The 16,022-nt window shown below is 43.8% G+C and overlaps 1 protein-coding gene across 3 annotated transcripts in view; it reads left to right on the top strand.

The window, feature by feature from the left end:
* Positions 1-230: 230 nt before the first annotated feature.
* The window catches only part of LOC142296918 (ephrin type-A receptor 3-like), a 448,562-nt gene continuing 432,770 nt past the window's right edge, over positions 231-16,022 (top strand). For 2 of the 3 annotated variants that reach the window (XM_075341040.1, XM_075341042.1), the window contains exon 1: positions 233-540. In XM_075341040.1, coding sequence (XP_075197155.1) covers positions 453-540 — 88 coding nt within the window. In that variant the 5' untranslated portion in view covers positions 233-452. Of the gene's footprint in view, positions 541-16,022 lie in introns of all 3 variants that reach the window. The other variant, XM_075341041.1, reaches the window with a different exon arrangement.

Raw genomic sequence — 16,022 nt, forward strand, 5'->3', positions numbered from 1 at the left:
AATAGCAGAAATGATGAGAACACTATACACAGTCACTCATGCTATATACTGTACATACTACCAGCAGCGTATAACATGATGTGATCAGATGTCAGGGTCTACACATCCAAGCTGCCTACTACATCCCTGGAGAAGAAGCGAAAATCAGGGGGATCTGGATAAGGTCCACCACATATTATGCGTCATAATTAGCAGTTTTGTGTAACCAGGCACAATCTAGGAGCTCCATTGAAGGATTCTTCACGCTGACTCTCTGCTCAGCCATAAAATACAAGCAGCCTTAATACAATAGGAGGATAATACACAGGGAGGGGTTATGGGAGCAGAATTCCCATCCAAGCTGTGCTTTGATGCCTGCCCTCCTCACTGCTCGGCATCTCAGCCCTCCTCCCTTCCCCAGCTTCCTCTCTCTATAGCTCTGTAACTTTGCTTCTTCTGCTCATAGCCTCGATATGTCTTTCTGGTGGATTTATCCTGTCTTGGTCACTCTTTGCACCCTATTCTATTCCCAGGCTTTGAGGACATACCCATCAAATGAAGGTAGGGGTCGGTAATATATCTTCCTTTACTTTTCTGGGTACCAACTTAGGAGTGATGGATAGAATTGCGACTGTCACACCTGCACCTGCTCTCCATCTATCTCTCTATCCATCTATCTCTCTATCCATCTATCTCTCTATCCATCTATCTCTCTATCCATCTATCTCTCTATCCATCTATCTCTCTATCCATCTATCTCTCTATCCATCTATCTCTCTATCCATCTATCTCTCTATCCATCTATCTCTCTATCCCTCTATCTCTCTATCCCTCTATCTCTCTATCCATCTATCTCTCTATCCATCTATCTCTCTATCCATCTATCTCTCTATCCATCTATCTCTCTATCCATCTATCTCTCTATCCATCTATCTCTCTATCCATCTATCTCTATATCCATCTAGCTATCTATCTATCTATCCATCTATCTATCTCTCCATCCATCCATCCATCTTTTTATAACTGATAACTCTTAGTTATTTTAGAAGACATACCTATCGGAGTGAGACTTGAGGGTCATGATCCTTGACGATGACCCATATTGGCTCTTCAGAACAATGAGTGGAAACACCATGTGTCCACTCTTCTTAGCCACATGTTCTCTATTGACCACATATATTTTTGGTGGTCATGTGTCCTTTTATTACTTATAACTACTCTTTTAGTTTTCATCTGTACTCAGTGGCTATATGTACTTTCTTTTTGCTCATCTGTACCCTCTTATTGATTACACCTACACTCTTACTGGTCTTATGTAATCTCTTAGTGCTCATATGTAATCTCTTAGTAGACATATGTAATCTTAGTGGCCATACGTAATCTCCTAGTGGCTTTTTGACATCTTTTAGTGGCCATATGACATCTCTTAATTGCCATATTTTATCTTTTAGTGGTCATATATAATCTCTTAGTGGTCATATGTAACCTCTTAGTGGTCATATGTAATCTCTTAGTAGACATATGTAATTGTTTAGTGGCCATATGACATCTCTTAGTGGCCATATGTAATCTGTTATTGATCATATGTGTCTCTAAGTGGTCATATGTGTCACTTAGTGGTCATATGTATCGTTTAGTGGTCATATCTATTCCCTTAGTGACCATATGTGTCTCTTAGTGGTCATATGTAATCTCTTAGTGGCCATATGTGTCTCTTAGTAGACATATGTAATCTCTTAGTGGCCATATGTAACCTCTTAGTGTCCACATGTAACCTCTTAGTGGCCATATGTAATCTCTTAGTGGCCATATGTAATCTGTTTCTGGCAATATGTAATCTCTTAGTGGCCATATGTGTCTCTTAGTAGACATGTAATCTCTTAGTGGCCATATGATATTTTATACTGGTCATATGCAATCTCTTAGTAGTCATATGTAATATTTTAGTAGTCATATGTAACCTCTTAGTGGCGAAATGGAATCTCATACTAGCCATATGTAATCTCTTAGTGGCCACATGTATTCTCTTAGTAGTCATCTGTACTCTATTCATAGCCATATGTACCTCTCTCAGTGGCCTTGTAAACTCATAATAAATTATATCTGCTCTCTTACAGTTCAGTGTCAGGGTATAATATTTTGTATCATATCCATCAGCAGGCAATGGGATTTGTTTTCTTGCCTTATGTCTTTAGCTATGGGTACAGTGATCCAGCCGGTGGTCCATGCCTTTGGGAAACACCTGCTAAAAAAGGAATTAGCAGGGCTGGGACCCTTCCCACATTATGTAGCTTTTGTAGAATCGTTCAGTCATGGAGGCTTCGATGCTTAGAGATGTTGGTAACCTAAACTCAATGTTGTGTATGTGCAGACGAGTGTGCGGCGCTGTATTGTGGTGTTTCTCCAGCTGTTTGCTCCAGGCTGTCTATAGTCCATGTGGCTGTGAGATAAGAGTTCTGCCTATAGACTAATTGTGAATAATGGGGTATATTGCACAGACTATACAGAATATTTTGTGCTTATACACAAGAAAGACAAAAATGGTGACCGCCATTTGACTTATTTGTACAGAATACTGTGTAAATACACATATATAGATATATTTATGTATATACAGCCTGACATGTGGACCTGTCTTGCAGTCTTTGTTCCCAGTCTCTGCGGACACTTGCTTCGCCTTCTATGATTTCATCAGGATGGGACAGGGAGGAAAGTTTTAGTGCCCCCCTGTGACATGTATTATTGACGAGTCCGATGAGTGTGAGCGGCCAGAGACGGGCGAGGAGACATATGAGGGCGATGCCAGTCCTGGGTGTGCGTTATCTGACCGTACGGTGAACTGTCTACCAGACGCCCCGGGAAGCAGCAGAGAGGGATATTTATAGGGAAGCAAGGATGAAAATATCTGCATGTGTGACATATTGACAACCATGGCTTATTTGGTCATTGATATCTATAGTGCAGGGCCATACATGACTGTATTTCTGTATTTTTACCCCACGCGGTCTCACTCCACATCAACCATGTGTACAACGGCATAAAAGCAGTCAGGTCTGCGTAACCCAATCTACAATTAGACTTAGTGATAAGGAATCTATGGGGAAGGGTTAAAGAATAGATCCATGAGCTAATCATAATTTCCACAAGTGCCTCTTTCTGTCTGCTGACTGACTCTGTGCAGACGGCTCCTGTATACATTAATCTGATATCGTATGTTATTAAGGACCATGGAAAGGTTTGCATCACTCCCCAGTAAACGTGCTGAAGTGCCTGTGGGATTACAGGTAGGGGTTTAGCAGAGCTGAATTTGCAGATTAGAGTGTGCAATGTGCTGTATGTGGTTTACCAACTACTACATTATCACCATCCACGGGCACTGCATCCCCATAGAGTTCTGGAGACCTGCAGTACGTGACTTTGATGGACAGATGGATGCCGGCATTTCCGTGAGAGGCAATGCGGTCAATTTACTGAGCAAGACGTCTCAATATTTTGGCTCAGTTTACACCAAAAGTGGTAGGAAATGGGGTGGCACGGTGGCTCAGTGGTTAGCACTGTATGGTGGCTCAGTGGTTAGCACTGCAGTCTTGCAGCACTGGGGTCCTGGGTTCAAATCCCACCAAGGACAACATCTGCAAGGCGTTTGTATATCCTCCCCGTGTTTGTGTGGGTTTCCTCCGGGCTCCCTGGTTTCCTCCCACACCCCAAAGACATACAGATAGGGGACCATAGCCCAATGCAGACAGTGCTGCCAATGTTGTATGTAAAGCGCTGTGGCATTAATAAATGTGTATATATATATATATATATATATATATATATATATATATATGTATATATATATATATATATATCACTCTCTATTAATTGGTCTCCCCCTAACTAGACTCTCTCCTCTACAGTCCATCCTTAATGCAGCAGCCAGGGTCACCTATCTGGCTAACCGCTACTCGGATGCCTCTGCTCTGTGCCAGTCATTGCACTGGCTGCCCATATATCACAGGATCCAATTCAAACTGATTGTTCTCACCCACAAAGCTCTCCACAGTGCGGCACCCCCTACATCTCCACCCTACTCTCTGTCTATCACCCCACCCGTTCTCTACACTCTGCAAGCGACTTTCGACTAACATCCACACTAATTCGAACCTCCCACTCCCGGATCCAAGACTTCTTCCGAGCTGCACCAACTCTCTGGAACGCTCTACCCCAAGAAGTTAGGACAATTCCCAACTTACTCAGCTTCAGACGCACCCTAAAGACGCATCTTTTTAGGGTGGCCTATCACACTCCCTAATTAGATTCGATTCACATAGTCCCTCTACAACTTCTCACAACATAACTCCACATCAACTCCATGGCACCCAAAGGCATCTCAAGGCTCTGGCCCACTGGTCGAGGAAACCATTATCTATCCCCCATGTCCGTGAGATGGCTGGATTGTCATTGTACATAAACACTTGAACCTTGCCTCTCCCCCCCCCCCATCTCATTGTAGATTGTAAGCTCTCACAAGCAGGGTTGTGTTTTTTCTTTTTTTTTTTTTTCCTCTAAATATTGTATTTCTATAACTGTTACTTGTTTGTATATGATCCTCCTGAATTGTAAAGCGCTGCGGAATATGTTGGCGCTATAGAAATAAAGATTATATATATATATGTATATATATATATATATATGATATATAAATATATTTAATATATAATATATATATTAAAAAATGACTTAAAATGTAACAAATTGTGCCCAAATTTTGGAGAAAAGTATTTGCGGAAAATAATGTAACCAATAAATGATGTAAATGTAGACAATAGAGTTTATGGAGGCACCGTATTTATCATCCGATGCATTTTCAGACCATAGGGTGGCATTTATCATTAGAGACTTGTAAAAATCAGTTTTGCATGTGTCCGTGTTGTATTTTTTGCACCAGATTTATCCAAGTGTTGCGTGATGTTTAATATCTGGCACTTCTGTAGATGTAACATTGCTGCGAGGAGATGTTATTCCACTTTTTATGCCATCTCCCATCTTGGAGTGAGTTTGCAATTTTAGTTTTTTACGATTTAAAAAGTCACAATTAATAAATCTGGTGACCGCGCATTTCCATAGCTAACCAGTCCCACATTTAGGCCTCATTTAGACATCCGATTTGCATCTACGTGTTCTATCTATGTGTTATGCACAGAACACATGCCCATAAAAATCTATGGTTCTATTCACATTTCTGTGTCTTCCTTTCGTTTTTTTGCAGAACACATCAAAGTTACCAAAACAAGGGGCAGTTACAATCACTTAAAGCAAACTTTGTCATCAGTGTGTGATCAACACTGTAATCAATGGGAGATTTGCAGTTTATTTTTTATGACGACTAACACTGACCAAACACTAAGGACACGCAGACTGGACCAAACACTGGTGATACACATGTGACGCCCTGGACTAGTTAGGTCGTCCGAGGTAGTCACACACACACACACCCCCCCTCCCTGAGTAGGTGACAGCAGCCAACCAAGAAACCCTTGTCACCACCCTCCAGGTTTGATGTCCACACCAGGGGGCGGAGCCAGGTGATTTGCTCCACCCACTGAGGAATTCACAGGCCTGGAGGCGGGAAAGACATAAGTTCTAGGACACACAGTAGATGAGTCTTGACAGTGAAGGAGGGAGGTTGAGTTCAAGGGTAGACCTGTGCTCAGGCCTGCCAATAGTCTACTCAGGTGGCTGGGTTGGAGCCCAGTCACCTCTGGCAAGGAGGCAGACGGTGGTGGCCGCCTTCAGGAGCTAGGATTACAGCCGGTGGAACCGTAGGGACCGGGGTCGGGCGGTGGCCCGCCGGTACCGAACCGGGGAACCGATTGGAAACCGGAGCACCAGGAGGGGTACTCAGACCCAGTACAAAGCCCAGAACCGACAGGGCCGAGTCAATCAACTGATTGAGGACTGGACTTAAGGACCTATCCCACACAAGACCCGTTAGAAGACAACAGCCCAACCATACAGGGTAAAGCCACCTCCAAGACATAGAGACCCAAAAGGGCCAGCGTCTGCGGGTAAACAGGGCTCTTCCGACAACCAGCAAGCTGGGGAGCGGACTACCGTTGCTTAGGCATAGGAGTCAAACATTCATATAAAAAGGTGCAGAAGAAAGGCGGAAACCACCAACCTGTTCAGGGAGAAGCTGCCGCCGGCTGCGGGCCCCATTCATCATCCCATTTGGTTTACCAGAGACTCCAGTGTATTGTGTCATAGTGCATACACCAGTGCCTTCAGGCCACGCACCGCGCCGCACTGCACCCGCATACGCCCGCACCCGCTTCCACGCCTCCGCACCTCCCTCGGGCCCCCGGGACAATCACTCCCCTACCCACAGAGGGGTCAACACCAAGATGCGCAACACCGTCCCTGGGAGGCCTAGTTAACGGCAGTGGTGGTGTCCATCTATTCACCACAACCCGTGGGTGGCGTCACGAACTTACACCCCAATCAAACCACTGCGGCCCCGGCCGTGGAACTTTCCCTTACCGAAGTCCCTACGTGTAGCGCCAACCCCCTTGCAGAGCGACGTGACCCCCGGGTCCATGAGGAGCTCGAGCCATCACCTGCAGTACGAGCACGGATCCAAGCGGCTCGGCGGTCGCAGCCGAGCCCGCCGGGCCGTACACACAACACTGGTGATACACAGACTGGACCAAACACTGGTGACACGCAGACTGGACCAAACACTGGTGATACACAGACTGGACCAAACACTGATGACATGCTCACTGGACCAAACACTGATGACATGCAGACTGGACCAAACACTGATGACACGTAGACTGGACCAAACCATGATGACACACAGACTGGACCAAACACTGATGACACACAGACTGGACCAAACACTGATGACACACAGACTGGACCAAACACTGATGACACACAGACTGGACCAAACACTGATGACACACAGACTTTACCAAACACTGATGACACACAGACTGGACCAAACACTGATGACACACAGACTTTACCAAACACTAATGACACGCAGACTGGACCAAACACTGATGACACACAGACTGGACCAAACACTGATGACACACAGACTTTACCAAACACTAATGACACGCAGACTGGACCAAACACTGGTGATACACAGACTGGACTAAACACTGATGACACACAGACTGGAGCAAACACTGATGACACACAGACTGGAACAAACACTGATGACACGCAGACTGCTTTTTTCGAATGTGAATAATCACTGACGTCTGAACGCGGCCTTAAAACCACTTCGAAAAGTGGTGAGAATAACGTAAAATATGATGAAAGAACACATTTTTTTTTAACAAAAACAGCATGAAACAAAATTTGCAACTTTCATAATGCCATGATAACGTGATGCTTAAGATTACACAGTGTGGATATTAGACAGGATTAGTAAATCTGCAGTCATGTTTGTAAGTAAAGATGAGCAGATCAGGCAAAACTCAAATTTGTGCACATTATATTTGTAGAGAAGCTATTCTAAACAAATTAGTACTCTGGGTTTGTCTCCTTTCCATAACTTTATCTGTAAAAAATAATTCCTTACACTCACCTTACTGCTCAGCTTTCTGTCCCATCTGCTTCTCACTGCCACCCATCCGATCCTCGTGTCATCTTCTGATTCCCGCTGCTCACGCTTGGCCTTCCACACTGAGTCAGCATTTCCGGCTCTGACGACTTGTAGGAGAGTTCTGTAAAAGCACAAAGGGCATAACGTCAAAACCATCCGGGGCCTCATCAGAGACAAAAGTCCCTGTTTAGTGTGAGAGGCCTGGGGATTTCGGCACTAGCAGTGAAGATCAGAGAATGCAATGAGGACCTGAGATGTGGAGCAAAGGGAAAGGAGAGGTGATTGAAAGGCTGAGTAAATGGATTTTTTTTTATTTTTTAGCCTTCTACAGTTTAAAAAATGCAACCAGTGACTTATCAGCATATATTATGTAATGATAAAAGACTTGGACAATAAATGTAACAAATATTATGAGATAATGTGATGAGCAATCGTGCTCGCTACTGCTCGTTACTTGATTGAGCATTAGCGTGGTTGGGTACTTGCGGAGCTTGGCCAATTATCGTGGGTGCTCGGATATTAAGCCCGTGAAACAATGATCACAATGCACAGGTTTGCTTCACTGCATGATGTGTGCAGGCACCCCAAGGAGAGCCATTCACAGTCTCTGAATAGCTATCCCGGGGGATAAAACAATGTTCTTGGACATAGTGGGACCAATAAAAATGCCTTCCTTCTCTCCCACCGGAAATGCTCTGTTTATGGCCGGCTGTATGTGGACAGAGATCCAAACAGGCCAATCATTGAGTTGCCATAATGCTCGTTACTCGCTTCGAGCTCGTCTAAGGGTCTGACCAGCTTGTTTCGAAGACGGAGCATTCAAGCATTTTAGTGCGCACCCATCACTAATAATAACCCAATTGCATAATTTTTCTGACTGCTTGTTATGTACTTGTACTGCCCCGCGCTCGGCCACAGCCGAGCCGCTCGGATCCGGGCTCGTTTGGTGGGTGGCTTGAGCGCCTCTGGACCCGGGGGTCACGTCGCTCTGAAAGGGGTTTGGCGCTACGTGTAGGGACTTCGGTGGGGAGGTTCACGGCCGGGGCCGTGGTGTTCTTAGGGATTAAAGTTTGTGACACCACCCACGGGTTGTGGTGAATGTGGACACCACCGCTGCCATTAACTAGGCTCCCAGGGACGGTGTTGTGCAGCCTGGTGTTGACCCTTCCGTGGGCAGGGGATGATGGTCCCGGGGCCCAGTGGTTTGTGAGGTGCGGGCAAGATGGTGTGGTGCGGTGCGCGGCCCGAGGTCACTGTTGTACTCACTATGACAGATACACCGGAGTCTCTGGTAAACCAAAAAGAATGGTGGTCGGTGCCCGCAGCCGGCTGCGCTGTGCCCCTTTCTCAGGTTGGTGGTTCCCGCCTTTCTCCTGCACCCCATTAGTAGAATTTGACTTCCTATGCTTCAGCAACGGTAGTCTGCTCCCCGGCTTGATGTGTGTCGGGGAACCCGTTTGTCCGCATACACTAACCCATGGGATCTCTCTGCCTGGGCGGTGGCTTTCTATCTCCCTCGGTGGCTGTTGCCGTCTTTCGGGTCTTGGGACGGGAAAGGACCTAAGGTCCAGACCTCAATCAGTAAATTCGACGTGGTCCAGTGGCTTCTGGACCTCGTTCTGGGTCTGAGTACCCCTCCTGGTGCTCCGGTTTCCAGTTGGCTCCCCGGTTCGGTTCTGGCGGGCCACTACTCTGTCCCTTACGGTTCCACCAGCCATCTTCCCGGCTCCTGCAGGCGGCAACCACCGTCTGCCTCCTTGCCAGAGGTGACTGGGCTCCAACCCAGACACCTGGTGTTAGACTGTGGCAGACCTGGACACAGGTCTGCACTTGAACTCCACTCCACTTCACTGTCAAAACTAATCTACTCTGTTTTTCCTGCGTCAGGGCCTGTGTACTCCTCGGTGGGCATGGCCAACCACCTGGCTCCGCCCCCTGGTGTGAACATCAAACCCTGAGGGAGGTGACAAGAGTTTTGTAGGTTGGCTGCTGTCACCTTATTAGGGGCTGGTGTTTGTGCAGTGGGTCTACCTGTGACTACCTGGGTAGTCCAGGGCGTCACATACTTATACCCTGATATATGGTGCTATATTTGCTGTTCCAGTCCCAATTAAGGACTCAATGCACCATGTAGGAAAAAAAATCTCCTCAATATGGAGGAACCTAGATGTAAGCCCAAAACGGCAATGCCTGTAGCAGAATGGGTATGGGTACAGTATCCTTGGTGGTAGGACAATATCAGTACAAGAATAAGTAGCTGGTACGAACTCAGAGGACTATGGATTGTAGACCAACAAGCAAGTAGCAGTTATAGAATTAGGAGAAGTTCCCGCAGGAGAACTGAAATTAAGTTTGCAGCTAAAAAGGATGAATAAAATGAAGAGTAGAAAAAGGTCCAAAATCCTACCTTCAAAGACAAACTCAAAATCATAGTTGGCCGCAAGCCATCAAATTTCCATCTGGAAATAAAACATATTGTAGAAAAATAGAGGCATATTATAGTACAGAAGAGGATGAAGGGAGATGGTGCTAAGTGAATGTGCTGCAGATACCTAATACCATCCACAACCCTTTATAATGCAGGATGTTCTCCTACAGGACCTTACCATCTAACAACCTCTGATTTTGCAGATTCATGGTGTTTCCTCATGGTGTGTCTTCTGGTTTCTGTTGTAAATTCATTCATGAAAAGATGACAATTCAAATTGCATAATGGAATTTACATAATAGGTGACAACAAAGCCGATAAGTGGAACCTGCAGGAGAAGGGGGGCTTGCACTGCCGCAAAGTAAGAGTCCCCAACATGGGTATGGGAAGATAATGAAATCAAAATATACCCAAACACATGTAGACTGGGTGTGGTGCAAAGGCTACAATAAAGAATCACAATATGGAGTATTTAGCTCAGACATCTTGAATGGATGAAATAGGTATGGCACTGCCCATTGTAGGTAGTTTATCGATGTCATTGGCTTGGGACAATGAATAATGACCATCGTATAGAGTGATTAAGTGACTTAGTATTGTCACTGATGACCTTTTTGATAGTAGATATGTTACCTCAACGTAAACAAAGCAGCATGCAGTAGTACGGGACTACCCAACTGCAAGGCCACATGCACACATTGAGTATTTGGTACATTTTTTGCCCCAGTAGTTGTAGCCAAATCCAGGAACGGGAAATAAATCCAGGAATGGTGACGCGTTTCTATTAGACTTTTCCTCTGACTGTTCCACTCCTGGTTTTGGCTACAGATACTGAGGTAAAAACTAACCAAATACTCAACATACGCTTGTGGCCTAGAGCCATGTGCACACGTTGAGTATTTGGTGAGTTTTTTACCTCAGTATCTGTAAGCCAAAAACAAGAGTGGCTAATAAATACAGAAGTGGTGACATGTTTCTATTCTACTTTTCCTCTGATTGTTCCACTCCTGGTTTTGGCTACAAATACTGAGGTAAAAACTAACCAAATACTCAACATGTGCATATGGCCTAGAGCCATGTCCACAGATTATTTGGTAAGTTTTTTACCTCAGTATTTGTAGTCAAAACCAGGAGTGGGTGATAAATGTTCCCATGTTTCTATTATACTTTTCCTCTGGTTGTTCCACTCTTGGTTTTCGCTACAAATACTGAGGTAAAAAAGTCACCAAATACTCAAAGTGTGAACATGACCTTACTCACGGAGGGCTCAGGAAGACAGTGGGCACAGCATGGTGACACTATCAGGTGTGCTTCACACATGAAGTAGAACAAGCCAAAACAGTTAAAGGAACAGTTCTGTGAGGCAAAATCTGAACTCGGGCCAGCTTAGCCAGAATGGCTTTCATGGCTGAATCCCTTTAATTGGTGGGAGGAGTTCACAAATATTTAATTTTCTTTTACAATTGATATTCATAATCTTGATTATTTCCGCAGTAATACAGATTCTGCTGATGACCCTCAAGAGAATTCTTAGGTCTAGTTGCAAATGTTCCACAAAGGAAAAAAATACCTTTTAGTCACAGTGAAAGGTAAGCTCCAAAACTGCAAGAAATTACAGCTTTCACTTCAGAGAATGACTGTGCATTGATTGCAACAAAAAGGCTACAGCAAATCAAAGAGAACCTGTCACCAGATTTGGCGACTATAAGCTGCGGCCACCACCACTAGTAAGCTCTTATATACAGCATTCTAGAATACTGTATATATAATAGCCCAGGCCGCTCCATATACCATAAAATACTCTATTAAAGTACTCACCTAAGGGGTGGTTTAGTCTGATGGGTGTCGCTGCTCTCTCATTAAGCGCCTCCTCACTGCAGCGATCACCATCATCCTTCTTCTGAGGCCTGTGTGCATGATGTGTCTGCATCATGCACACTGGCCAGCATTAAGGTCCTGCGGAGGCACACACAGGGCAGATCAAAGTGTTGTAGTGCGCATGTGCGGACGGTCTTTAACCTTTCCTCGCGCCTGCGCATTAGAGTACTTTGATCTGCCCTCAGCAGGGCAGATCAAAGTGCGCATGCGCAGGAGCGTGATGCCAACCTGTGTGGATGATGTAGGACACGTCATCCACACTGGGCTGGGTAGAAGGAGGACGAGATCACAGCAGAGAGGAGGGACCAGACCGGAGAGCAACGATACCCATTGGACCGATCCGCTCCTTAGGTGAGTATTATAAAAGTGTTTTTTACATTATACAGCATGGTCTGTGTTCTTATATACACAAAGAGGAGGGGAGCCAGCACTGCTTATGAGTGGCATGCAACAATGAGAAAATAAAAAGTGTAATATTCACAAATTCATTCCTACTGTAACAATTCAATGAGATTTTTTGCAAATGATTGATCAATGATTTGAGCCCCCCTGCCCTGTCACGGCAAATCTCTATAGGGGGGTCCCTACACTATGTTGTAAATTATTATCGTACCATAAGGTCTCGTGTAATGCGCAGGACCATATAAGAAACACCACCTACCCGAGACATGTCTGAACCGCTCCCATGCTGCAAGGACTGAAAACTGCGAATAAAGGCAATCACACACACCAGCACAATGTCAGAACTGGCTCTCACAGTGCCAGACCAGCAAACATGGATGAAGACGGAACAGGCTCAGGCAGGTGGTGCCTAAATATTGATGCCTGTGGAACAAGGGGCGGTGGATGTGTGTGAATAGGCACCAACATGAATTTTGATGGCAACAGAAGGAATTTGCAAACCCCACTGGGCGGCCCCCACAAACACTGACGCGCGTTTCGAAGCTACCATGCTTCGTCCAGGAGTGACGAAGCACGGTAGCTGCGAAACGTGCGTCAGTGTTTGTGGGGGCCACTGCACCGATACCTTGTTTGGATACATTATTATTGGTAATATGTTGTGTGGTTTGCATATTTTACTTCACTGTCCTTATATATAACAATCTTATACCCGATTGATATTTTACATACATATAATAATATATAAACTGTGAACTCTATTGTTAACCATACATTTAGTAATGGTTTCTATTGTTCCCCTTGGTATATGGCGGTGTGATTCTTTCACCATAGGTGCCGTGTCCCCCATGTGAATTTATTCCATCCGTCACTTGAGTGGTTCCATTCGATTGATTTTTATATATAACATTTATTGTTAATAAAGATTTTTTTTTAAGTATATTTTGTAAATTGCTTGCTTTCAGCTTTATATTGGTGTTTATATTCATATAAGGACAGAATGGTCTGGTAATCAATGTGAAGCGGAATGGATGATTTACGGGCTAGCGTCCCGTCATTTATATAGGATTAATCTTGTACCTTATTAGGTAGGACCGTCTTATAGGCCCGAGGTCAGGCAGGCAAAGGTTTTAGGATAGGCAGATGATAAAAAGAGAGGAAATATGAAAGAAATGGTTAGAACATTATTTTCTGAGCATGTGTCATATTCAGACTCCTTCATTTGTGTCTTGAGAAAGTTTTATCTCCTGTTTGTGACCTTTGCTTTTTCTCGTGATATAATAAACATTAACCATGAGAATTAGGGAAGTGGGAATTGTGCACCACTAAAGTTAAGAGAATTGAAGTTTACTTCTCTATTTTTCCCACAGAAAGAACCAAAATTATATTCCAAGGATATATTACAATTTTTATTTTTTTATCTTAGTAGGATCCCAGTTTGATCTCAGATCCCAGCAGACATTTGAGTGTTTACTCGTGAATATATGTTGTTTTGATCTACTGTCTTATGAGTTATTGCTCCTCACTATTAACCCTATAACAGAGGGATGTTATGTACTGGTAACTAACACTGTTTTATAGGACAACCGCGATTGTTCTCCTGGTACCAAAATTAATTTTCCTGATTCAGATCTACCTGATAAATTAATAAAATAAGAAAAAGCTTCAATAAGAGCCTTAGGACAATATGCTTGGTACAAAGAACACAAGATAATTATTATTATTATTTTTTTTTTTTATTATTATTATTATTATTATTATTATTATTGCACCATTTATTCCATGGCGCTTTACAAGTGAAAAGGGTATACATAAAATCAAGTATAATAATCATGGACAATTCAAGGCACAGACTTGCACAGGAGGAGAGAGGACCCTGCCCGCAAGGGCTCACAGTCTACAGAGAATGGATAAGGATACAGAAGGTGAGGGTAGAGCTGATTCCGCAGTGGTGTACCGGTCTGAGGGATATTGTAGGTTGTAGGCTTCTCGGAAGAGGTGGGTCTTCAGGTTCCTTTTGAAGCTTTCCATGGTAGCTGAAAGTCTGATATGCTAAGGGAGAGCATTCTAGAGTATAGGGGCGGCGCGGGAGAAACCTTGTATGCGATTGTGGGAAGAGGAGATAAGAGATGAGTGGAGAAGGAGATCTTGTGAGGATCTGAGGTTGCGTGCGGGTAGGTACAAGATGGATAATACTGAACCCCATTTACATACTTAATAATTTAGTGAGAGTAGATCAAATTAATAATTCTTTCTGCCCCTCCTGAGGACCTTGGAAGATATAAAAAGCACATCATTTCATATTTTGTGATGAATGGGAGGGGTATAATAACATTGGGACACTTTTTCCTTGTAGTTATGTGAAGGGTCTCAATATAAATAAATCTGGACCTTTTTTGGTGGGACCTTAAAGGGTTAGTGAGATTAGAAACTCATAGCCCTTTTCTTGTACAATCAGCGCCCTTCTTGTATCGCACTCAGTTCTGCTCACTTGAATGCACAGAGCTGCAGTACCAGACACGGCCACTGGACCAGAGTGGCGCCTTTTCTGGAATTAAGAAGAGACAAGCGCAATAGGGACTTATTTGAGAAATTGTGAAATGTTGCCAAGAGAGACTTGCTCAACTGAGAAGTTGTGTGAGACACAACTACTGAAATGGCATCATAATGGCTACTGCTGCCCAAGACCGTAGACTTCAGATATTGGAATGATAAGAGTTAAAAACCGTGCTACCAATGTCAAAGGATCAAATAATCAAATCCTGGGAAAATGATTTATTCAACGCGTTTCGGAATGGATACTCCTTCTTAAATTTTGTGATTGTCCTGAAGATGGAGTATCCATTCCGAAACGTGTTGAATAAATCCCTTTCTCAGGATTTGATTATTCGATCCTTCGAGGTTTTTAACCCTTCTCATTTCATTATCTGTTTTTTTTTAATAAATCAGGCAATTTTTTTTTTTACTTTCACACAACTTCTATAATAAGCTTTTTCCCTGCATTATTCACACTTCTGCAATGACGTCCACATATACTGTAATATGGCACAATTCACACTGAGAATGATGTCTGGAAGTGAATGGATGCAATTGACCTTACAGTGGAATGTGGCTTTTCTTATTTACTGTAAACTCAGGATGTCGACGCATTTTCCACATACCATGCAATGACTTTTTCATTTTCAGAGAACATTCAGTCAATGGACACAGAAATAATTGTTTTCTTAGCATCATATTCATATTATAATGGCTGCAGAAGAATACCCAATTAACATTTAGCTGCTGCAGTAAGTGCCCATAGATATGCAGATATTTAATGTAATTCAGTCTATAATGAGTGGTCAGAGAAATAAAGTGTCTTGGTGCCAAAAAAGATGAATACATCCCTCGCCACGGTCTCTTAGGACTTGAAGTTTTGAAATTAAGATCTTAACAACTTTAAATGGGTCGTCAGGATCTAGAAATGCCACCCGCGAGCACAGGATGGATCTGGTATTGCTGCTCATCCCCAATTTGTTTATAGCCTATGGACAAGAATCAGGACACATCCTTTTCCTTATCTCAGCTATAGAGAACCTGTGGTGATCATTGTTATTAGACCTATTGGTATAGAACAGGTTTTAAGGGGTCTAGGATTAAAAGAAGGATGAATTATATATAGGCCATACTTTACCTTCCCCAGGACCCTCTACCATAACTGTCTGTCCATTTATCAATCCCAGATCACCTCTG

Source organism: Anomaloglossus baeobatrachus, chromosome 3 (genome assembly GCF_048569485.1).
Source record: "Anomaloglossus baeobatrachus isolate aAnoBae1 chromosome 3, aAnoBae1.hap1, whole genome shotgun sequence".
Lineage (NCBI taxonomy): Eukaryota > Metazoa > Chordata > Amphibia > Anura > Aromobatidae > Anomaloglossus > Anomaloglossus baeobatrachus.